The following is a 25,287-nucleotide window of genomic DNA, read 5'->3' on the forward strand; positions in this document are numbered from 1 at the left end:
CTCAGACACACGAGTGCCTGGTGTGGGCCCAGGCACACCCAGCACTAAGGGTCTCTGTGGCCTCTTGCTCTTCTGTCACATTCTCTCTGATGCAAAGGCACCCCACCTCAGCCACAGTGGTGGTATCCTTTCCGCAGCCCACATGTTCCCTCATCCCCATCCCCATACCACCTGAGTGTGGACGATCCCCACCCAACGCTCGAGTGGGAAACGTCAGGCATACCCGGTTCACCGGTCTGGGAGGAGGCCCGGCTGGAGTCCACTCTGGCCATTCAGGTCCTTCTCCTGCTCAACGTTCACAGAGGATGCCCAGGTCCTCCCCGGCCCAAAGGCCACAGTGGGGTCTGACCCAGGAGGCCACCACCCTCCCTGAGGCTGTGTCACTTCTGCCAACCACACGGTGCAGACAAGTAGCAGGGTCATGTGGAGGGGAGTGGAGTCCCCACGTGAAGGCAGTGCTCCAGGGGCTGCTGCGTCTAGCCCCACAGACAGACAACACAAGCTTGCATCCCCACACGCAGGGGCAGGCGTGCAACTCTGAAATGTTACTACATGAAAATCGTATCTCAGGAAACATCCGCCTTCTCCAAGAGTCAGAGGAAAAGCCCTTGCAACTGAGCTGCAGCAGCAGTGGGGCCACGGAGAGAAGGTGGAGGCTGACCATCCAGGGCATCAGGGGCTCCCCTACCTGTGCAGGGGCCAAGGCGACCCGGACTCACCTCCGCACACAGCCCTGCCCAGCACCCACGCACCACCCACATGCCTGGCCTCGCGCTCGGCCGGGTCTGGAGAGATTTGGGTCCACTTCTGACATGTCTAGCTCTTTACATTCGTGACTCTGTCAGGCCTCCTCTGTGACCCACGGTGGGGATGGGGTGGCACACTCACGGGTGCAGCGGGCCAGTGCTCAGCACCAGCTGTGGCTCGTCCTCCTCCAGGTTCTGAAACTGGACGCTGAACCAGGCTGTGAATCCATGCAGCATGCCTGCCTTCTGTATATCAAAGTGAAGCTCCCCTTTCATCATCTGTGTTCAAGGCAACGGGTGAGAAGTGGGTGCAGGCCCTGGGTGCACGGGACCCATGGGCTGTGGCCACCTCCACGTGGCCATCCAAGACCTACAACACCACCCCAGGCAGCCACACTGCCTACTTCAGTAGCTACGACACAAATCCGTAGCTTGCTAATTTAGCCGAACATGTCAAAAACCCAGAGAAAGGAAACGTTACAACTTGCAACTTAAATGCTGCAGACAATCAGAAAGGTCTGGAGCAATCTAGGTCTCATTGTCCTGATTTTCTGTCCCCAAATCTAAGCAGGACACTTTCTCAATTCTCTGCATAAACAGGAAATTCCAGATTGAGTCTCTATGATCCCAAAATGAATTGAAGCCTCAGGTTTAGTCTGCACATGGTTTTGTATTGTAAGCTCCATAAGAGGGTCCTTCCGCTTTGGAGGGACCCCTTAAAACGGGGTTGTCCAGAATCCACACATGCCACCTCATGGCCACAAATGGTAAGTAAGAGAATTTTAAGAATTTTGTCATCAGTGGGAGATAAAAAACTTAGGAAAAAATTTTAATCCAAATCCTATCATGACACGTAATTTATCCACATTTGAACAAGCTGAGAATATGAAACATAAATCTAAAAATAACTGAAGATGTTAAAGAGGTTAGCTATAAAGAAAATAACCAAAAAATACTAAAAACAAAATCAGAATAGATTAAAAAGAATGTGGGAAAATCAAGAGCAACACATCTAACTCATTTACTTGAATGATTACGTGGGGAAGGAAGGAAGGGTCATGTCTGCTCACCTCAAGGTCGGCGACCTGCACGGTTCTCATGTCCAACTGTAATATGGTGCATGGCTCAGAGAGACAGTCGTCTGGTTTCAAAATGTGGTTATACTTGGGCTTCGAAAAAAACTCCTTAATTGCTAAAGATCTGGGGGGAAAAAGTAAGTGCTCAGCATCTGAGATGACGTAGCCCCCATCTCAGGCTGTCTCGCTCCCTCCTCTGTGTTAGCAGGAATCCTAACTCACTGTCTGCAGCCCCGAGAGCAAAAGGCAGGGCCGAGGAGGCTGGCTCTGGTGGGCAGTGGCCGAGAATGGGAGCCACAGGCACATCCTTCTGTGTCCCACTGACACACCCGGAGGACACGGAAGCCACGGGAAATTAAATTTCAGTGAATGGTGCGAGAGAACACGTCTCCTCCAAGGGGCCAACCAACGTCCCTGGGAAATGCACAGCCACAGTCCTCCCACGCCCAGTTCACAGTGCCCTGTTCCAGACACTGCAGGCCCTGCTCAGAGCTTCCTCTGCCCTCCCTGGTCACTTTACCAGACATTAACACCAGGCAACACAAGAAGCCCCCTGCCCTTTCCAGACCTTCCCTCGCTCCCGCCACATCAGTCCTGCACGAACCACAGAGCCGCTGTCGGAGACTCCCCTCTCCACCCACTTTCGGATTTGGGTTGAGAATACGATGATTCAACACATGAGGGAAGATTCCATACCTCTACACCGATATTTTTTTCTTTTTTTTTGCTGCTGCTGCTGCTGCTAAGTCGCTTCAGTCGTGTCCAACTCTGTGCGACCCCATAGATGGCAGCCCACCAGGCTCCCCTGTCCCTGGGATTCTCCAGGCAAGAACACTGGAGTGGGTTGCCATTTCCTTTTCCAATGCATGAAAGTGAAAAGTGAAAGTGAAGTCGCTCAGTCGTGTCCAACTCTAGTGACCCCATGGACTGCAGCCCACCAGGCTTCTCCATCCATGGGATTTTCCAAGCAAAACTACTGGAGTGGGGTGCCATTGCCTTCTCCGCTTGTTTTTTGAGTTTTTAATAAAAAACAGAAAGGCCCAGAGGCCCCCATCTTACTGCCAAGCCCTACCTGGTCATCTGGTAGGTGAGCAGCCATCTCTGATGAGGGGCCCTTCCCTGGCCCCAGGACAACTGCGAGGCCTCCCCTCCTGCCTCCTGGCACCCTCGGAGGGGAGGCAGCCATACACACATCATCCTTCTCGAGGAGGAAATGCAAGAAACAGGAGGCCCTTGTGAGGAGACCTTTTGTGTCAAAACCTGAAGCTCTGCCACAGGCATGACCGTAAGACAGGAACCAGGAGAGCCACCACAAATTCTGGGGCACTGCTTTCTGTGACAAAGGCCAGCAGAGACTCCACTAACACATTTTCCGACCCTTATTAAACACTCTTGGCTCTTAATGGGATCATCTGTCTGTTTTAACGGCCCACGTTACCTTATGTTTCCTATCATGTTTGGGGCCTTATAAACAGGCCATTTCAATTCTGTTATCAGCTTAAAGGCCGGTAAGGCAATAGGCAGACTTCTCAGTCATGTGAACAAGCTGAACTCCCAGCAGTGAGGGTTTTCTAGCCCTGCGGCCTGTGCCCCTGCAGGCACGGGAACCTGACGCTTGCCTGAGGTCACTCACTGAGGTTCGGGTCTGGCCTGGGGTTTGGTCCCACAGGCCGGGAGCCCCACGCTTGCCTGAGGGCACTCACTGAGGTTCGCGTCTGGCCTGGGATTTGGTCCCACAGGCCGGGAGCCTGATGCCCGCCTGAGGGCACTCACTGAGGTTAGGGTCTGGCCTGGGGTTTGGTCCCACAGGCCGGGAGCCCCACGCTTGCCTGAGGGCACTCACTGAGGTTAGGGTCTGGCCTGGGGTTCGGTCCCACAGGCCGGGAGCCCCACGCTTGCCTGAGGGCACTCACTGAGGTTCGGGTCTGGCATGGGGTTCGGTCCCACAGGCCGGGAGCCCCACGCTTGCCTGAGGGCACTCACTGAGGTTCGGGTCTGGCATGGGGTTTGGTCCCACAGGCCGGGAGCCCCACGCTTGCCTGAGGGCACTCACTGAGGTTAGGGTCTGGCTTAGGGTTCGTGCCCTGGAGGCCAGGAGCCCACACTCACTTGAGAGGGCTGAGGTCGAACTCATAGGCATTGTCCCAGAAGAGCACCTTGCTCCGGTAGTCCTTGTCAGCGCTGCAGGGCACCAGGTGCAGGGCGGCTGTGGTCGGCCAGATGACCCCATCCTCCTTCAGCCAGGCGTCCCGGGCATACAAGATGGACTCGATCATGAACTCAAACTGCGTGGAGGGAGGCATATAGGAGACACAGTGACTGAGATGGCGTCTGCTCCCACCGCCCTGCCCCCGCCACGGCACTCATATCCCGGGGACCGTCACAGACAGGACGAGCCGCCAGCTCACCGGAGGGCTTCTCTTACACCGTCACCACAGTGGTCACCGAGTTCAGTCACAGCCTGGGTTTAAGCCCACTGGCCCACACCACTCCTCAGAACTGGGCACGGCCAACGGTCAGGGAACTTGCCCTCTCGCCCACCCTGCCCACCCAGGAGACAGCTGTCACCGTGTTTTGGGGTCTTAACTCTCAAACAGTATCACTCTGGTCTGAGGTATTCTCAGAACTTTCACCACCCTTTAGGTTGACTGAAGTCACTTCTCAAAAATGTGAAACAGCAAAGCAGGAGTGCCACAGAGGTCATGTGACCCTCATGTCAAAAGCAGCAAGAGCCCCAGGAGCCCTCAGGGGTCATGTGACCCTCATGTCAAAAGCAGCAAGAGCCCCAGGAGCCCCTCGGGGGTGCTGAATTCTGAGGCTTCTTCACATGTCAGGGTGCACATGTGAGCTGCAAATATTTTCTCCTGGTTGGCCTTTTTTCATTTTCTTAACATTGTCTTTTACAGAGCAGACTTTTTAATTTTGATGAAGTCCAATTTATCAACTTTTCCTTTAATAGAGTATGCTTTTGGAGTCAAAAAACCCTTTGACTAATCATGAACATTTTCTATGATTTCTTCCAAAAGTTTTACAGTTTTATATTTACACAACTAGATATAATCAATTTTGAGTTCATTGTTCAAGATGAGGTATGAGGCTTAAAGTTGAAGCTTTTTTTGGTTTATGGATGGCTAACTCTTCCAATATAATTTGTTGAAAAGACTATCTTTTCTTCATTAAATTAACTCTGTTCCTCTGTTAAGAATCAGCTGACCACATTTGCAGGAATCTACTATCCATTCTGTTCCACTGGCTTACATGTCTATCACTTCACCAGGTTCACAGTCTTGACCACCACAGCTTTATACTAAAGTCAGGTATTACAGTTCTTCCAATTTCGTTCTTCTTTTAAAAAGTGTGGCATTTTCCTGGTGGTTATGCGGCTAAGACTCTGCGTTCCTAATGCAGGGGGCCCAGGTTCCATCCCTGGTCAGGGAAATAAAATCCTACATGCCATGACAAAGATCCCCAACTAAGATCCGACACAGCCAAATAAATATCTTTTTTAAACTGTATCAGCTATTCTAGCCTGCCTGTGCTCAGTCATGTCTGACTCTTTGTGCTCCTATGGACTACAGCCTGCCAGGCTCATCTGTCCATGAGATTTTCCAGGCAATAATACTGGAGTAGATTGCCATTTTCTTCTCCAGGGCTAGTTTATTTACACTGCACATAAATTTTACAATAAGCTTATCTGTATCTACAAAAAAAATCCTGCTTGAATTTTTATTGGAATTGTATTAAATCTACAGATGAACCTGGAGAGAAGGGGCATCCTTACAAGGCCGTCTCCAGCTCATGAACGATGCGTGTGGGTCAGCATCACGTGGAGTCAGCATCCGGAACTTGAACATGTTTTCCCAAGTGTCATCATTCTGGAGCCACTGTAACTAGTCGTGAACAGTGCTAGTGTATAAACATGTGACTGCCTTTTGAATGCTGACTCTGTGCTCCATGATCGTCTTAAACTTGCTCACTAGTCTAGGAAAGTTTTTGGGAGATTCCTTGGCATTTTCTACAAAAGCAATCACACTGTCTGAGAACAGGGTTTATTCCTGTGCCTTCGTTCTGTTAGCTCCCATTTCTTCCTTCTCTCTTGCAATGGTTAGATTTCCCAGGACAATGTTGAGTAGGAACAGGGGAGCACCCCTTCCTGCTTCATTCCTGCCCTGGGGGAAGTGGCCATTCTGTCCTAACAAGTAAAAAGCTGAAATGAAAAGTCAACAACTCTTCTGAAGTCCATTAAGAGAAACTAGGTCACAGAGTAAACGGCTACCTTCAAATTGGAAAAACTGAGAGGCCCGTAAGACGGTCCCTGACGTACGATGGTTCAGCTTCATGACAGGGCAATAGGTATTCAGTAAAAACTATGCTTCGAATTTTGATCTTTTCCCAGCTAGTGATACGCAGTGTAACACCCACGTGCCACACAGGCCAAGCGCCCATCAGCCATGCGATCATGAGCGTGAACGGTCCACACACTGACAGCCTCTCCCTTTCAGGACAGTATTCAGTCGACTACATGAGACATTCAGCACTCGTTTTCAACAAGCTTTGGTTATGATTTTGCCCAACTGTAGGCAAGTGGGAGTGCCCTGAGCACGTCTAAGACAATGAGGCTCAACTGTGACGTTCAAGAGCTGAGCTGCGTTACGTGCGTTTTGGATCTCAGTATTTTCAACTTAGGACGGGTTTGTCAGGACGCAGCCTCACTGTAAGTCAAGGAAGGGCTGCACAGGGAATCGCAACTCACCAGAGCAGAAACATCCCTGGAACCAGGGCCAGGCAGGGAGCTGAACCGAGGCTGACAGGCTGCTGGGGCTCCGTGTGGACAGCTGAGGCCAAGACTCCAGGCAGGCCCCATCACGGGGTCCCCACAGTAAATACCAGAGGGAAGTCCCAGTGCTTCTCACAAGCTCAAAAGAAACCATTGGAAATACGCCAGAGTATTCTGTTCTTCTTAACAGGGTCTGCCATCAGGAGAGACTACTTAACAGAGCCTAATCAGCTGGGGAAAGAATACTATCCAATTCGAGCACCCTCCAGTGATCCTGTCCCACCTAAAAGGGGAAAAAACTTGAGAAGCACCTGTGGGGTTCACAGTCCAGAGGCCCAGGATCACTCAACACTGAGACCCCAGAGCAACCCCCTCCATATCTCTACAGGCCTGTTTACACAGACCCTTTATCCAGTCATCACACCTGGCTATCAGGAAAAAAGACATATGAACAGTTACAAGAGCCACAGGCAAACCTTAGAACCAGATTCAGACACAGTGAAAGTGTTAGTCACTCAGTTATGTTAGACTACTTGTGACCCCATGGACTGCAGCTCCCTAGGCTCCTCTGTCCATGGAATTCTTCAGGCAAGAATACTGGAGTGGGTTGTCATTCCCTTCTCCAGGGGATCCTACCAACCCAGGTCTCCTGCATTGCAAGCAGATTCTTTACCACTGAGCCACAAAGGAAGACACAGTAGGCAACTGTAATTATCAACTTAACAACTATGATTAATATGCTAAGGGCTCCAATGGACAACGCAGACAGCATGCAAAACAGATGGGCAATGTAAACAGAGAAAGGGAAATTCTTAGAAAGAACCAAAAATAAATGCTCAAGAGCAAAACAATGTAACAGAAGTGGAGGATGCCTTTGATGGGCTTGTTAGTAAGGACTCTCAGCTGAGCAACAAGCCTGAGCTTGAGGAAATGAAAACAGAAACTGCCAAAGCTGAAAAGCAAAATAAAACAGGCTGAAAAAGGGAACACATTGAAGGGCTACAGAACACAAAAGGTGTAACAGACACAGAACAAGAATATCAAGAGAAGAATGAGAGGCGGGGAGAGAAGAAACAGTTGAAAAAATGACTGAGAATTTCCCCAAATTAATGTCAACTCCGTTCACGGATCACAGCCTTGTCGTGGTGAAGGGGCTTGTGTAACTCAATGAAGCTATAAGCCATGCCATGCAGGGCCACCCAAGAAGGATGGGTCATAGTGGAAAGTTCTGACAAAACGTGGTCCACCGGAGGAGGGGACAGAAAACCACTGCGGTATTAGAACCTCACGTGGTGTCTTACATGGTTCACACCGTTTGCTGAACCCAGGGTAGGTAAGGCACGAGCAGGGAGGTTGGAAGAAAACTTGAGGCACCGTAGGGACTGCAGACATGTGTTTATTCTCTGATGGCGGGTGTAGTGGCAAAGGGGGATTTCTCAGGTGGGGCTTATATACGTTTCCAGAACAAAAGTGGTCCATGACCAAGCAGTACAACATGATGTGCATGCACAGTGCTGTGAGTGACCTCCACTGTTACAAAAGCATGTATTTACAAAACGTGGGATGCAGGACCCTGACCACGCCATCCTGGCTAATTTGCTCTTTCCCTACATATGGTTAGAACCTTATGTAGGACAACTGACTGGTTCAAAATTGGGAAAGGAGTACGACAAGGCTGTATATTGTCACCCTGTTTATTTAACTTATATGCAGAGTACATCATGCAAAATGCTGGCCTGGATGACTCAAAAGCTGGAATTAAGACTGTTGGGAGAAATATCAACAACCTCAGAGATACAGATACCACTCTAATGGTAGAAAGAGAAGAAGAACTAAAGAGTCTCTTGATGTGGGTGAAAGAGGAGAGTGAAAAACCTGGCTTAAAACTCAACATTCAAAAAACTAAGATCATGGCATCTGGTCTGATTACTTCATGGCAAATAGAAGAGGAAAAAGTGGAAACAGTGACAGACTTTATTTTCTTGGGTTGCAAAATCACTGGGGACAGTGAGTGCAGTCATGAAATGAAAAGATGCTTACTCCCTGGAAGATAAGCTATGACCAACCTAGACAGCATATTAAAAAGCAGAGACATTACTTTGCCAACAAAAGTCTAAACAGTCAAAGCTATTGTTTTTCCAGTAGTCAAGTATGGATGCGAGAGTTGGATTTTAAAGAAGGCAGAGCGCCAAAGAATTGATGCTTTTGAACTCTGGTGTTGGAGAAGACTCTTGAGAGTCCCTTGGACAGCAAGGAAATCAAACCTGAATATTCTTTGGAAGGATTGTTGCTGAAGCTGAAGCTCCAGTATGTTGGCCACCTGATGTGAAGAGCCAACTCACTGGAAAAGACCCTGATGCTGGGAAAGATTGAAGGCAGGAGGAGAAGGGGACGACAGAGGATGAGATGGTTGGATGGCACCACCGACTTATTGGACATGAGTTTGACCAAACTCGGGGAGATGTGATGGGAAGCCTGGAATGCTGCAGTCCACGGGGTCACAAAGAGTTGGACACGACTGAGCGAGTGAACAACAACAATGTCAAACACAAGTCCACAGATGCAGGCGTGAAGAGCACACCAAGCAGGATAAATGTGTGGTTGGAGGGTGGGGGGCGAAGTATGAAGAGGCATGTCATCTTCCAACTATAGAGACTCAAAAGATAAAGTCCTGAGAGAGGCCGGGGGAAAAACACCTACCTACTGAGGAACAAAGATAAAATTTCACCTGAATTCTCAGAAACCCTGAAAGCAAGAAGAGAGTGGAGTGAAATATTTAACGTATTTCTTGATTTTCTGTTGTGTGTTTGTTTTTTAAGCCACCCTGTGCTGCATGTAGGATCTTAGTTCCCTGACCAGGGATTGAACCTGGGCCCCAGCATGGGGAGCACAATGCCTTAACCACTGGACTGTCAGGGAAGTCCTTGTGATTAAGGATCTTTGATGTTACTACTGCAAAAGGATTAGAACTCGCTGAAGGCTCAGATGATGGTTAGCATTTTTAGGCAATAATGTGTATTTTAATTAATATATGTACATTGTTATTTTAGATATAATGCTTATTGCACACCCCACAGTATAGGGTAAACATAACTTTCTATGCACTGGGAAACCAAAGTACTTGTGTGACTTGCTTTACTGCAATACGTGCTTTATCATGGTGGTCTGGATACAAACCTGCACTATCTCTGAGGTCTGCCTGTAGATCAAACGCAGATCTACATAAAGAAAGGAAAGCACTAAAAGAGAAATAAGTGAAGATAAAACTAGAACTTTTGTTTTTCCCATTCTTAATTAATCTAACAATTTAATCTAACAAATCTAACAATGTGTCCAAAATAACAGCAACACAGTACCTGACCATGTATGTGTATTTATGCTTACGTGTAACAAATGAATAAAAATGCTCACACAAGGGACTGAATTATTTTGTTCTCATAAAGAACTCACACTACCCATGAATCATCACAGTGTTAGATGAAAACAGACGTGAATCCGCTGTAAGTATATATTGGAAACTGTTGTTCTCTGTGTCCAGTCATGACCGACTCTACAACCCACCACGGACTGTAGGATTTCCCAGGCCACAAGACTGGAGTGGGTTGCCATTTCCTTCTCCAGGGGATCTTCCCACCCCAGGGACTGAACCTGGGTCTCCTGCACAGCAGGTGGATTCTTTATCACTGAGCCACCAGGGAAGCCCTTGGAAACTGTAGGGCAACCAATTAAAAAAAGGAAAACAGAAGAAGTATAACTGATACGCTAAGAAAGGAGAGAAAACGGAGTCATATAAAACGCTCAATTAAAACATCAAAAGGCAGAATACCTAAGTACATATGGAAAATATTAAGAGATCTGAAAAGAGAAATAGGCACAATACAATTATTGTAGGGGACTTCAATACCCCATTTTCAACAATAGATAAATCATCCAGACAGAAATCTTAAGGCTCAGTGTCATTTGCTGTCACTTTCCCAAATCTCTGCAATCTGTAAGAAGTGAGGACCAACATTCTTATTGTTCATATTAGTTAGTTCCTTACTATTTAAAACAAACTTCTTGCTGGAAACTCCAGTGGTGTCCCCCTCCCCTTCATCCATACGTCACTTCTCTGGGTTTTTACAGAGACTAAACTTCAGACCACATTTCACTGTAACATCTTAGGTCCCAGAAAGGGGGTGGGCCGAGGGGCCGAGGAGACACACACCTGCAGGCCCGGCTCCCACTCACCTCTCACCTGCCCTTGGAGCACAGAGAGCTAGGGAGCTCAGAAACCACTGCGCAGGCTGGGTGGGCAAACCAGCAACCTCTCCACCCCAACCCAGGTGAGACTGGGGAGGGAACCTGGGAGAGCCTGGGCTTCAGGCTGGCACCAGTGCAGACCAGGGGGGCTACAGAGAGGGGGCAGATCAGCCGGGGGGAGACAGGCTCTGCTAGCACGGAAAACACCGCCTAACATCACGCACTGGATATTCGCAGGTTCTCGAAGAGAACAGAAATTTATGTAAATCACTCACCAGAAAGATACATTCACTCTTAGATTTCCCATAAAGGCATTTTTTTTTTAATGCATTAAAAATTCAAGCCAATGTTCATACAAGAAATCACTGACATGTCACCTTAGGAAAAAGTTCAAATTAATCATGATGTACGAATATTCCAGAGCCCAAAGCAGCCACCCCAGCATTCCCCACGGCCCCTTACCAGCAAGCAGGTGCCCATCCACTCAGACACCAGCACGTCTACCTTCTCCGGCAGCACCACGTCTTCCACCTTCTGCTGAAACACGGTGATGATATCAGCAAAGCCATTCTGCACGACCAGCTGCCCCGTGTGCTGGGCCATCTCACTGGCCTCCACCGCAAACACCTACATGACAGAAACACCATCCACGTGTGCCTCAGCCCCACACCACGGCCAGCTGCCCACTCTCCCCGAGCCCAAGTCACCAGCAGAGTCAGGACCAGCATCAGAGAGAGGCAGGCAGCGTGCTGGACGGCGGCCAGTGGATGGCCACGCCGTCCCCCTGATGGAGCCCCGGGAGGGCCTGCCTCTCTCCCTGACTCCACCTTCTGCCAAAAGGCAGACACAGGGCTGCGTGCAGGTGGACAGAGCCTCTGCACCCACGAGGGCTGCCCACCCCAGGGGTCCCGGGTCAGGCCCAGTGGCCTAGCTCCCATATACACAGCAACAATCCGTAACCGACACAGGAGACTCCTGGCCCTCAAATGACAACAGTCAGACTTTGAGGCCACCAGCAGCTAGTTACCAATCGAGGATCTAAGAAGTCCTGAATGCTACGTCTGGGTTCTGGCAGGATTGGGACTTGGGCAGTCACTGCGCTGCAGCTCCACTTGTGAGCCTCATCCACCTGCCTCGGGGCCACTGAGAGGGGCACCTCTGCTCGGCTCAGACAGGCCTTAAATGGCAGAGGACCAGAGCCCAGCAGGAGTCCCAGAGAGTGGTCCACCCTGACCCTGGCAGGGTCACATTTGGGGTGGGAGGACACCAGGACACCAGGATAGCAGTCTACACAAGCTGCCCAGCCCTGACACGTGGATACACGTGTTTCTAACGTAACTGAAGCAGACATTTCACAAAAACATCCCACCGGTTTCACCTCACTGCCCTGCCCTATTCCACTCTGTGCTGCCTGCGACTCATCAGACCCACAGCATGGCCTGTGGTGGGCTCAGCCTTCAGAAACACGCTGCCCTTTTCACTAAGCAGTGGAGGCGCCACCAAGACCCTGCTCAGAAGCTCCCTACTCACGGCTCTGGGCTGAGCATAGTGTGCACAGAAGAGGCTGATGATCCCAGTCCCACAGCCGACGTCCAGAATCACTTTGTCTTTCAGGGATTCTTTATTCTGCAGGATAACGCTATGGTACTTAGTTGTTCGTGGCTGGTCTGCCAACATCTCCAAGTGAAGTTTCTAGATGAAATACACGTGAAGGAAGGATCACTGCCTGTCATTAGCGCTACGCTACCCTCTGACTTTGGACAATCAGAGCCTGACCTGACCCCCATAAAGCCCCACACCACCCCGTGCCTAAAAAAATGTGCAAAAATCAGAAGACCAAAAAAATGCCAACAGATACAAACAAGACTAGACAGTGAAGGAATGAGGTAGAAGCTTCTGGAACCCTTCCCATGCAGGGCGGTGTACCTCTCCAAGAGTCAGGAGAGCAAGGAAGCAGGTGTGGACCCGGAGGTGGACACGGGAGAAGCGGCCACATGCCTGACCTGACACAACGTGGCCAAGATCCACCACGAGAGAATGGACGAGACTGGCAGGGGCTTCGGGAGGTGACGGCACTCCACGGGAATCGAACGCATCCCCAAGGAGGCAGAGCAGGGCTCCTCCACACAGTTCAGGAAGCCACAGAGGGGGCACCCCCAGCACCGTCCCCACACACCCGCCAAGGAGACCCAGCCCGACAACCACTTGGAGGGTAGGGGTGTGGCGACAGGGGCCTGGCAACCCAGACCAGGTCAGCGCCAACAGGAGCCTGTGTGGGCCTCGTGAGCCCATGGCTCCTCAGGGACAGACAGACAGAGGGATACCACCAAAGTGGACTAAGTTGAGACCCAGATGTCCTGCCTGCAGGTCAGAACCAGGATATGGAACCCATGGAAGAGGTGTGGTTACATTCACCTCAGATACAATACACTTCAGAGCAAACAGCATCAGGTCATGGCATGGACAGCAGACGACTGAGGATGGGGGTGGTGGGGAGCCCCCACATCAACACAAGAACCACTGCAGCCAGAGAACATAGGAATGCTAAAGGTTCCTGTGCCTCCACAAAAGAGCTTCAAAACGCACAAAGCAAAAGCCAGGAGAAATGCAACAAGAAACACAAATTCACCACTACAGAGATTTCCATACCCTTCTCTCAGTAACTGACAAGTAGAAAATCCTAAGAGACACAGATGTAAACAACAGTATCAGCTAACTTAATCCAACAGACTTGAACAGCACTTTCCCGACTATTTACAATAAGACACAAAAACATCTACAGATTCACCTAGAAAGGTACACAACCATGTACGATCAAAACCTCAAAACTTAAAGAGACGTAACACAAGGGTTAAGAAACGAGGAGAGTCGGCGTATCACCACAAAGATGTCACTCCTCCCTAAATTCACACACACTTTCCATAAAACCAATGGGGTAGGGGCAAAGGCGGAGCACAACAAAACAGTAATAAAATTAGTTTCAAAAAATAAACACTTCAGGCCATGAAAATGCTAAAAAGGTAAATCAAAACCGAGATACATGTTTTTTTGCCTTTAAGATGGGAAATCTTTTTTCAGCTGGCAGCTTTTTCTGTGAAGACCTGTAGCAAAGGCACCCTCTGCGCCGCTGGGAGGCGTACACTCAGCCGACCTTCCAGGCGGGTGGCTTGGCTTGATCCACCCCAGAAAAACTCATACACACATCCCCCTCAAACCCACCCAGTGGGAATCTAGCAAAGAGGAGCAGGATTCAAGGAGGAGGACATCCACTACAGCATCACTTAGCATGACGAAAAGCAAACATGATCCTTTCAAAATCAACGCACTGGAGCTACTGAAAAGAAGAGACTTCCAAAGCAGTACAGCCATGTGAGAAAGGTGCTAACAGTGTATGGGGACTACTCCTTTTCCATAAATTTAAAAGAATAAAACAGATGCAGCTTAGACTTAGACTATCTACACTGCTGTTGGGAGAAATCTCACAGAAGAGACAGACCTCATCTTCTCATTAACTCTTTCTTACTAGACGGAAACCTCTAAGCATGTACACAGTGGCAGATTTTCTTTTCTTAGGCTCCAAAATCAGTGTGGATGGTGACAGCAACCATGAAATGAGAAGACGCTTCCTTCTTGTAAGGAAAGCAATGACAAACCTAGACAGCATATTAAAACGCAGACACCCCTTTGCTAACAAAGGTCCAAATAGTCATGTATGGATGTGAGAGCTGGACCATAAGAAAGTCTGAGAACCAAAGAATTGATGCTATCGAACTATGGTGCTGGAGAAGACTCCTGAGAGTCCCTTGGACAGCAAGGAGATTAAACCAGATAATCCTGAAGGAGAACAATCCTGAATATTCATTGGAAGGACTGATGCTGAAGCTCCCATACTATGGCCACCTGATGCGAAGAGCTGACTCATTAGAAAAGACCCTGATGCTGGGAAAGACTGAGGGCAGGAGGAGAAGGGGACAACAGAGGATGAGATGGTTGGATAGTATGAATTTAGACATGAATTTGAGCAACAGGACGTGAACTTGGGCAAACTCCAGTAGTTGGTGAGGGACAGGGAGGCCTGGTATGCTGCAGTCCATGGGGGTCACAAAGAGTTGAACGTGACTGAGAGACTGAACAACAAGCATGTACATGCGTCAGTGGTTTTTCATTTACTTTAACATTTTTAATGATCCAATAGGATGGGGGCTTCCCAGGTGGCTCAGGGGTAAAGAATCTGTCTACCAATGCAGGAGACACAAGAGATGAGGGTAAGATCCCTGGGTCATGAAGATCCCCTGGAGCGGGAAATGGCAACCCACTCCAGTATTCTTGCCTGTGAAATCCCATGGACAAAGCAGCCTGATGGGCTACAGCCCATGGGATCACAGAGAGTTGGACATCACTGAGCACACACAAGCAGAATACATATCTACAAAAAAGTACACGAAAAAGCACCTGTAGATTTCACCCAACATAGCAACAGTGCAAACACTCTTGTACCCACACCCACTTGGAACCCTGCCAGCACCCCAGGCCTTCCCACCTGGCCTCACCAAACACGGACCCCCTTTACCGGTAACCATCACCCAAATTCTAAGGGGAATCCAGTCCCTGATCTCCAGATCCACCACTTCTACACACATTCACAAACAACACCTTTTAACGTCGCCTTATTAACCTTACAGGACTGAATCTACCGTATTTGAAACGTTCATCATTCAAGTATCTATTTTATTTAGTCTAAAATATAAACAGGGTTGTCTGGACCATAGGACTTTGGGTCGTTATTCACACTGGAAAAAACCAAACTAATAAGCTAGTTATTTATAGGTAAAACTACTGATTTACACAACTTTTTACATTTTATTTTTACAGTAAAATTTACTACTTTTTTTTAAACACTGAGAAAAGTTTAAAATTCCATTGCTCAGATAGTATCTCTAAACCAGGAATTGGTACATTACAGCCAATCCAGTCCATCACCTGCTTTTGTATGGCCTGCAAGCCAGGATTGGCTTTTACATTTTTAAATGGTTTTTAAAAATCCAAAAACACGACACATGAAATCATATGGAAGGCAAATTTCAGTGTCTATAATGTTTTATTGGAACGCAGACCTGCTCACTGAAATTTTTAAGTCTGCTTCAGCACTTGGATGGCAGAGCTGAGCAGCTGAGCTGAAGAAAACATCTGCAGGCCCCATTCTGAACAGTTGAGCTGAAGCCTGGAAATTATTTTTAAAGTTAGAACCTAAAACCAGAGAGTGGCAAGCGGCTCTGCCTGGCTGGGCGGGCAGGAGGCATACCAGGGTTCCATAGCTGCCGAAGTACTCCTCATCCTGCCAGGAATCCTCGGGGTCCCAGTCTTCCAGCTGCTTCCCCAGGTGGTTCGCCGGGATGTACCCACAGCAGCCCGCACGCTCGCCCCACCACCAGTCTGCAGTGGTTTGTCTCAGGATGAGGATCTTTTCTCCTCTCAAAAAGCTGAGCTAGAGAAACACATATAGAAATGAAAACTAAAGAAAAACCTGCAGTTGGTATTTCAGTTGTGGCTCAGTGATAAACCTCCATCACTGGTCCCAAATCACAGCAATTGCAGTAAGGAGTCCATGGGAAGGACATCAACTGACAGTCTATAAAAATCACACTAGCATTTCGAGATTTCTGTGGAAATCTACAAGAAACAAAAGCAGACCTTAACAAGAAAGATCAAACATTTTCGAACAGCTTGAATTTCTTAGAAGAGAATTCCTAACAGCCCCTTCACCGTAACTCAGCTAGGTGGTAACGGATTCAGTTGCTGGAGGCTTACGCTAAGAAATTACTATTACACAGTAAAGAAAGCTGCATCAGGTAGATGTTTTTATTTTACACCCAATTTTCCTTCGCTAAATAGGTTACAAGTAAGGGTTTCAAAGCAGAAGGTGAAGCAGGTACCTCCTCTCCCACCCCATTCCTCACCCAAGGATCCTACACATCAGGCTTCGGACCTGAATCTGTTAGGCTGGAAGGGTCACAGGTGGGTCTTCTGTTGCTGTGAAGTATCTGAATACCTCTCTATTTCAATCTGCTGACTTCTGCATTGACATTAATCCTGCCACTGAACATGCTGAACCCACAAAGAATAAACCCACATGGCTACCTGCGTCTCGTCGGTGGCAGAATAGTCTGCAATGGCCACGAACTCCTCCGGATGCACAGCCCCCTGGAGGTGCTCCTCCTCAGCCTGCGTGGTAGGGTCCTCCTCCTCCTGATCAGAGCAAGGGAGAAAGGGAGGTGATGGGGGCAGCCACTCCTCCCCCTTCCTCTCTGCCTCTCTCTCCATCTCTGTCCGTCTATGTCACTCTTCATCTCTCTACTCGATTCTTTTCCACTCACTCTCATCCCATTCAGCTCCACTCTCGCGGCCACTGGCTCCCCAACACCCCCTATCCTCAGCTGCCTACTGTCCATGTAGAGCATGGAGCGGCAGGAGGTCCCCACACCTCTCCATGCTCATGTCACACCTGTGCCCGCACACGTACATACGTACACACTCAGTTTATTTTTTCTATTGACCTAGCTTTCTGTCAAAGATTGCACAGCCACTTTTTAAATTTTTTTTCTTTTTTCACTCACATAATACCTTGCGGAAAACTCCCCACCTGCAGAACTCTAACTTATAATGTTCAGTGGCTACTTAACATCACACAGCAGAATTCTGCCTGAGTCTTCAGTCGTCCTTTACTGATGGACTTTCTCTATGTCCACAAACATCTGCACACATTTATCCTGACACGATGACATTTTGTCTCTATGGGATAGACTGACATGGCTGAAACATAGGCACAGTTTTCATTCAAACATTTGTCAGGTTCTTTCCATAAAGGGTGAGGCACTTCACCAGCAGTGCATGGGGTGACTGACTTGAGTTTTTGCAGAGTGCTATGTGTAAAGACTCCAGAAAGGGTAAATATGTGGGGAAACACTATTACTTACACTTTATAAAGAAGACTTCTGATAGTACAGAGAAACAGCAATAATTTATTGTGGGGTTTATAACATGTATAGAAGTAAAATATGTTACAACACAGCACAAAAATAGGGGCTGGTAAATGGAACTAATTTGGAGGATTCTTACATTGTCAGTTCAGTTCAGTAGCTCAGTCGTGTCTGACTGTCTGTGACCCCATGAATCACAGCATGCCAGGCCTCCCTGTCCATTACCAACTCCCGGAGTTCACTCAAACTCATGTCCATCGAGTCGGTGATGCCATCCAGCCATCTCATCCTCTGTCGTCCCCTTATCTTCCTGCCCCTAATACCTCCCACCATCAGGGTCTTTTCCAATGAGTCAACTCTTCACCAGGTAGCCAAAGTATTGGGGTTTCAGTTTCAGCATCAGTCCTTCCAATGAACACCCAGGACTGGTCTCCTTTAGGATGGACTTGTTGGATCTCCTTGCAGTCCAAGTAACTCTCAAGAGTCTTCTCCAACACCACAGTTCAAAAGCATCAATTCTTCAGCACTCAGCTTTCTTCACAGTCCAACTTTCACATCCATACATGACCACTGGAAAAACCATAGCCTTGACTAGACAGACCTTTGTTGGCAAAGTAATGTCTCTGCTTTTCAATATGCTATCTAGGTTGGTCATAACTTTTCTTCCAAGGAGTAAGCGTCTTTTAATTTCATGGCTACAATCACCATCTGCAGTGATTTTGGAGCCCAGAAAAATAAAGTCTGACACTGTTTCCACTGTTTCCCCATCTATTTCCCATGAAGCGACGGGACCAGATGGCATGATCTTAGTTGTGAAGAGGTCAAAAAAAAAAAAAAGATTGGGATAGGTTAAGGATACACAACATAATTTCTTGGGTAACCACTAGAATGATATAAAAAGGTACTGCTAAAAAGTTAATCGAGGAGATAACATGGAATTATAGAAAATATTTTATTAATCTAAAAGGCAAGATTGGAAAAAGGTAAAAAGGAAGAACTGTGACAAAAAGGAAACAAATAGCAAGATGTTAGACTCATTATGTTAAATGTTAACAGACTGAACACTCTAATTAAATGGCAAAAATTACCTAACAGGAAAATAAAAGACACAACTACAGGCTCTTTACAAGAGGAATACTTTAAATATATAGAGTTAGACTAGTTGAAAATATAGATATATATGTGTCTGTGTGCCATGCAAATACTAACCGTTAAGAAAGCTGGTACAGCTAAATTAATATAAGACAAAGTAGATGCTAGGCAAGAAGTATTAATAGGTAAAAAGAGAGACTTCATAAAAATAAAAGGGTCAACTAACCTAGTAAACAAATACTAACCTAAACATATGTACCAAGTAACAGATTCAAAATATATGAAGCAAAAAGTGACAGATCCAAATGGAAGTAACAAAAAAAAAAGACAAATCCACAATCACAGCAGAGATTTTTGAAACTCATCTCTCTCAGTATTTGACAGAACAAATGGACAAAACATCAGACGGAATCCAGAGATTTGAGCAATACTAATGACCCATATGACGGTGATGACACCCTGATAGCTCAGTTGGTAAAGAATCCACCTACAACGCAGGAGACCCCTGCTCGATTCCTGGGTGGGGAAGATCCACAGGAGAAGGGATAGGTTACCCACTCCAGTATTCTTGGGCTTCCCTTGTGGCTCAGCTAGTAAAGAATCCGCTTGCAATGTGGGAGACCTGGGTTCAATCTCTAGAAGGGAAATGTCACCAGTTCCAGTGTTCTGGTCTGAAGAATTCCATGGACTATATAGCCCATGGGGTCGCAAAGAGTTGGACACAAGTGAGAAACTTAGGGGAAAAAAAAAAATGGCCCATCTGACAGTGACAACACTGGACACTACACCCCACAACTGCAGGATGACTTAGTCTCTGAAAGTATACACGCAGCATCCAAGGCCAAACAGGGTCTTACAGTGAGACCATACAGCTTACAATGAGACCAGTGTAAGGCCAAATAGGCCTTACAATGAGACCATAAAGCAGGCATGAGTAAATTTTCAAAGACTGAAATGTTGCATTTTCAGACCAAACATTAAGTAAAACCAAAAGTAATAACAAAAATATAAAATTTCCCAAATGTCTAGAAATTAAGCAACATACTCTGGATAGCCCAGAAAATTTTAAATTTCCTCCACTTAGGTAAATTCTAAAAAGCACACACAAACAATATCATATATTGCTCAAAGATACCTACATAAGGTATAAAAGTATAAAAAACGGTCCAGAAACACAAAGATCAATTCATAATTTATAGTAGTGTTTGCCCTTGAGATAGAAGAAGAATGGGACTGGGGAACAGACTTTATTCATGGTTTTCTCATTCATTCATATTTATATATATATACACATACTTATATTCTGAAGTAAATATGACAAAATGTTAGCAAGTTTCCATTTCTCTGTAATATGTAATTTTTTGCAGTATTATTCTATAAATACTGTCACCCTGCTTATTTAACTTATATGCAGAGTTATAGCATGAGAAATGCTAGATGAAGCACAAGCTGGAATCAAGATTGCTGGGAGAAATATCAGTAACCTCAGATACGCAGATGACACCAACCCTTATGACAGAAAGCGAAGAACTAAAGAGCCTCTTGATGAAAGTGAAAGAGGAGAGTGAAAAAGTTGGCTTAAAGCTCAACATTCAGAAAACTAAGATCATGGCATCTGGTCCCATCACTTCATGGCATATAGATGGGGAAACAGTGGCTGACTTTATTTTGGGGGGCTCCAAATTGACTGCAGATGGTGACTGCAGCCATGAAATTGAAAGACGCTTACTCCTTGGAAGGAAAGTTATGACCAACCTAGACAGCATATTAATAAGTAGAGACGTTACTTTGCCAACAAAGGTCCATCTAGTCAAGGCTATGGTTTTTCCAGTAGTCATGTATGGATGTGAGAGCTGGACTATAAAGAAAGCTGAGCACAGAAGAATTGATGTTTTTGAACTGTGGTATTGAAGAAGACTCTTGAGAGTCCCTTGGACTGCAAGGAGATCCAATGAGTCTACCCTAAAGGAAATCAGTCCTGAATATTCATTGGAAGGACTGATGTTGAAGCTGAAACTCCAGTACTTTGGCCTCCTGATGTGAAGAACTGACTCATTTGAAAAGTCCCTGATGCTGGGAAAGATTGAAGGTGGGAGGAGAAGGGACGACAGAGGATGAGATGGTTGGATGGCATCACCAAGTCAATGGACTTGAGTTTGAGTAAACTCTGGGAGTTGGTGATAGACAGGGAGGCCTGGTGTGCTGTCCATGGGGTCCCAAAGAGTCGGATACAACTGAGCGACTGAACTGAACTGATTCTATAAATGTTCCAGTACTTTTTAATTTCTCAAAAGAAAATTAAGACATCCACAAAATTAAAACATTTTATGATAATTTTAAGAAACAGATAAGCGAAATGATCCAACTACAAATAAAATTCTATATATAAAAGCCACATGAATTTAGAACAATAATTAGAATGAAAAGAGAAAAAAAGAAACATCAAAATTGATATCACAGACATGAAAATGTTTTTAAAAAAACACTATTTATTATTCTGTTTTTTAATTTTACATAATCAACATTCCTTGAAATTTAAGGTGACTTTTTTTTTTTACTGTTAACTTGAATGATACGTGTTACAAGCAGAAAATAAGCATAAATATATAAATCTTTTCTAATATCCAACCCGTGTCTAATATATTCTGTCTGGGATGTTTTTAACAACTAAAAAAAACCTGTGCTTGCTTCACCAGCTCAACTGTCAAAAATGGAACCCTAGATTCCTGGGAGGTATTTACAATGCCCAATTCGTAATGTCCTGTGTGACCTCACAGCGCACTTCCTCTGTTTAAGCAGCCCCTGGTTAGTGGCCACCTTCCAAGGTCCAAGGAAATCACCATCACTTCGTGACTGAGTGAGCTCCACTCTCTGTAATGGTCCCAGTCTTTAAATACAAGTTCTCGAATAGCAGAACCGAAATTACCTGCAACTCATTTCTGGGGCAGTCACCTGGTGTTGCCATGGTTCCTTTGGGATCTGTACATAACTGCTGCTTTAATGTTTCATTTTCCCCTTCATTTCTATTTTTTAAAAAAGAGAAAATGAGAAAACGCTTGTTATGTTGCATCATAATGTTCACTTATCTTTTAAGGTCCATGAAAAAGGTCTTCTACCAAATGGAATGTGAACAATGAATGGAAATGAAATTTATAAACACAACTCTTACAAAATCAACTGAAAACATTTAAAATTTATGAACTCCAAACAGTGTATATTTTCATCACTAGCCTGCAAAGTGTTAACTGTTTATTGGCCAAAGCCTGTTACTTTCTCTTAGATCACTGGGAAAATTTAAAACAATAAATTGATGTCAACCCTTAACCTGGAACCCTGACAACTGTGACTCCAATTAAAATTTCCTATCTGGGGCTTTAAAACGTTTCCACTAACAGGAACCAAGGTCTGCACCTCCCAGAGACTTTTCAGTTTCAATCTTATTCTTTCAGTGACAGTGTAACTCACATCGTGCTCTGCTATGGATGTGTGTTTTTTCAGTTACGCAGCAATTCCTCGTTTGAAATGAGTGCTTCACATTATCAGTCAATACCTAGTACTTGTTTTTGTGACGTTTATAATTACAAATACTAATACACATACATTGCATTTTCACTGGAAACTGCATTGAGGCCAGGATGGGGCGGGGCCGGAAGATGAGGTGTGGCCGTATTGATGGACGGGGACAGGGTGGGCGGGGCGGAATAATAGGGCGGTGCTCGGCTAAGGGGCGGGGCACGGTTGGGGGATAGGGCCCTGAAGGGCAGGTGGCCCGTGGGCTAGAGAGAGAAATAGGGGAAGGGAGGATGAAGGGAGGGGCGGGGCGTGATGCAAGAGCGGAATGAGTAGTGGGGGAAGAGAATGGGACCTGCGCTCGGAGAGGGTGGTCCCGGATGCCAAAGACAGACGGGAAAGTGGGCGTGGCTGTGGGAGGGGCGGGCACTGTGGGCGTGGTTGGGAAGACAGCCGGGCAGTGAGGCAAAGGGTGCGGGGTCGTGGGCGTGGCGCGATGGGGGCGTGGCCTTGTGGGCGGGGCGCCGAGCCAGTGGTCAGGGGCTAGCAGAAGCAGGAAGGCGCGGGGATCCCGGGAAGGAGAACGGCGGCCTCGGTGCGCCGGCTGACGCACACCTCGGGAGTGTACTCCCCCCTCCCCTGTCATGTCCAGCTTTACGCGCGGTCCAGTCGCCCGAGCTGCCCACGGGAAACCTACCTCAGTTGCGTTTCTCCGCTGAGGTCGGCGTCCACACCTCCGGAAAGGAGTGGAAGCCAGCACCCACCAAGAACAAGCCACCGCCCTCTGCCCGCGCAGGCGCTCTCTGAACACACTGTCCCCCCAACCCCGCCGTGGAAGGCCCCGCCCTGGAACCGGCTCCGCGAGCATGCGCCACCGTCCACGCCCACCCCCTTGTCTGGAGAGTGAGCCAACGCCCTGAACTGCGCAGGCGCCGTGCGCTGGCGCGCATCCTGGAGAAGACTCAGACCTAGGTGGATCTCTCTGCGCAAATTCGTTTTGAGGTCCCGCCTTCGGTTGTCGCGCGAGCTCGGGCTCTGCGCTCGGATGCCGGCTCGTGTTCGAGCTCGCGTCCCATGGGGCGGGGAGTCAGACGGCGGGGGGTGGGCGACGTCCTGGTCCGGGGTCAGAAACCGGCTGGGAGTGACAGAAATGGCTGATTTCCGCCGGAGCAGGACCGAGAAAGTTTTCCTGTGCTTTTCTTGTAATAATTCAGTAACCTTCGCAACCACACTGTGAAGTGTAAATCCTGTGTCATTCTTTCCAGGGCAGGGGGTGGCTGGAGCTGGAAAGGTAGAAGGAGGTGGTCAAAATCCTAGAGAAAGTAGGGCGGCGGGGGTCGCAGTCGAGTAGACGGGTGGGCGTAGTCAGATTCACAGGATGACGTTTCGGCGCATATATGCTGCTGATCGTTGCACAGAAATGTAAATTATTTAATACCACTGACTGTAGACTTTGGGATTGGAATCAAAACTGACCTTTACCAGTCCTGTGACCACTGCTGAGTTTTCCAAATTTGCTGACATATTGATTGCAGCACTTTCACGGCATCATCTTTCAGGATTTGAAATAGCTCAACTGGAATTCCATCATCTCCACTAGCTTTGTTCCTAGTGATGCTTTCTAAGGCCCACTTGACTGCACATTCCAGGATGTCTGGCTCTAGGTAACTGATCACACCATCGTGATTATCTGGGTTGAGAAGGTCTTTTTTGTACAGTTCTTCTGTGTATTCTTGCCACCTCTTCTTAATATCTTCTGCTTCTGTTAGGTCCATACCATTTCTGTCCTTTATCAAGCCCATCTTTGCATGAAATGTTCCCTTGGTATCTCTAATTTTTTTGAAGAGATCTCTAGTCTCCCATTCTGTTGTTTTCCTTCTTTGCATGGATCGCTGAGGAAGACTTTCTTATCTCTCCTTGCTATTCTTTGGAACTCTGCATTCAGATACTTATATCTTTCCTTTTCTCCTTTGCTTTTCGCTTCGCTTCTTTTCACAGCTATTTGTAAGGCCTCCTCAGACAGCCATTTTGCTTTTTTGCATTTCTTTTCCATGCGGATGGTCTTGATTACTGTCTCCTGTACAATGTCACGAACCTCCGTCCATAGTTCATCAGGTACTCTATCAGATCTAGTCCCTTAAATTTATTTCTCACTTCCACTGTATAATCATAGGGATTGGATTTAGGTCATACCTGAATGGTCTAGTGGTTTTCCCTACTTTCTTCCATTTCAGTTTGAATTTGGCAATAAGGAGTTCATCATCTGAGCCACAGGCAGCTCCCAGTCTTGTTTTTGTTGACTGTATAGAGCTTCTCCATCTTTGGCTACAAAGAATATAATCAATCTGATTTCGGTGTTGAGCATCTGGTGATGTCTATGTGTGCAGGAGATCCAAACAGTCCATTCTGAAGGAGACCAGTCCTGGGTGTTCATTGGAAGGACTGATGCTAAAGCTGAAACTCCAGTACTTTGGCCACCTCATGCGAAGAGTTGACTCATTGGAAAAGACTCTGATCCTGGGAGGGATTGGGGGCAGGAGGAGAAGGGATGAAAGAGGATGAGACGGCTGGATGCCATCACCAACTTGATGGACATGAGTTTGAGTGAACTCTGGGAGTTGGTGATGGACAGGGAGGCCTGGCGTGCTGCGATTCATGGGGTCGCAAAGAGCTGGACACGACTGAGTGACTGAACTGAACTGAACTGTAGACTTATAAATGGTTAAGGTAATAAATTTGTGTATTTCATCATTGAAAAACAGCAGGAACACAAATTAGCAGTATAAGGAATGAAAAAGAAAATACAGATGCTATAGATTTTTTTAAAGATAATAAACTGATATTATGAAACTTTGTCCAAAAAAGTT

At 47.0% G+C, this 25,287-nt stretch overlaps 1 protein-coding gene across 13 annotated transcripts in view; it reads right to left on the reverse strand.

Annotated features, from left to right (window-relative positions):
• PRMT2 (protein arginine methyltransferase 2) overlaps positions 1 to 25,287 on the reverse strand; it is a 45,504-nt gene that overhangs the window by 1,826 nt on the left and 18,391 nt on the right. Inside the window, exons 1-11 of one of the 13 annotated variants that reach the window (XR_015170071.1) lie at positions 23,118 to 23,206; positions 21,837 to 21,933; positions 16,980 to 17,087; positions 16,144 to 16,326; positions 12,372 to 12,533; positions 11,304 to 11,468; positions 3,932 to 4,107; positions 2,519 to 2,676; positions 1,817 to 1,946; positions 889 to 1,025; positions 224 to 285 (exon numbers count right to left, since the gene is read on the reverse strand). Coding sequence is in view for 6 of the 13 variants with exons in the window: in XM_086415935.1 (XP_086272061.1) it covers positions 889 to 1,025; positions 1,817 to 1,946; positions 3,932 to 4,107; positions 11,304 to 11,468; positions 12,372 to 12,533; positions 16,144 to 16,326; positions 16,980 to 17,087; positions 21,837 to 21,875 (1,100 nt within the window). In the remaining 7 variants the exon portion in view is untranslated. Of the gene's footprint in view, positions 1 to 223; positions 286 to 888; positions 1,026 to 1,816; positions 1,947 to 2,044; positions 2,677 to 3,931; positions 4,108 to 6,575; positions 7,668 to 11,303; positions 11,469 to 12,371; positions 12,534 to 16,143; positions 16,327 to 16,979; positions 17,088 to 21,836; positions 21,934 to 23,117; positions 23,207 to 25,287 lie in introns of those variants that run through there. The other 12 variants (XR_015169996.1, XR_015170039.1, XR_015170065.1 and 9 more) reach the window with 12 other exon arrangements.

This window comes from Bos grunniens, chromosome 1 (genome assembly GCF_055505025.1).
Source record: "Bos grunniens cultivar Pamir isolate PY7600 chromosome 1, Bosgru_T2T1.0, whole genome shotgun sequence".
NCBI classification, from domain to species: domain Eukaryota; kingdom Metazoa; phylum Chordata; class Mammalia; order Artiodactyla; family Bovidae; genus Bos; species Bos grunniens.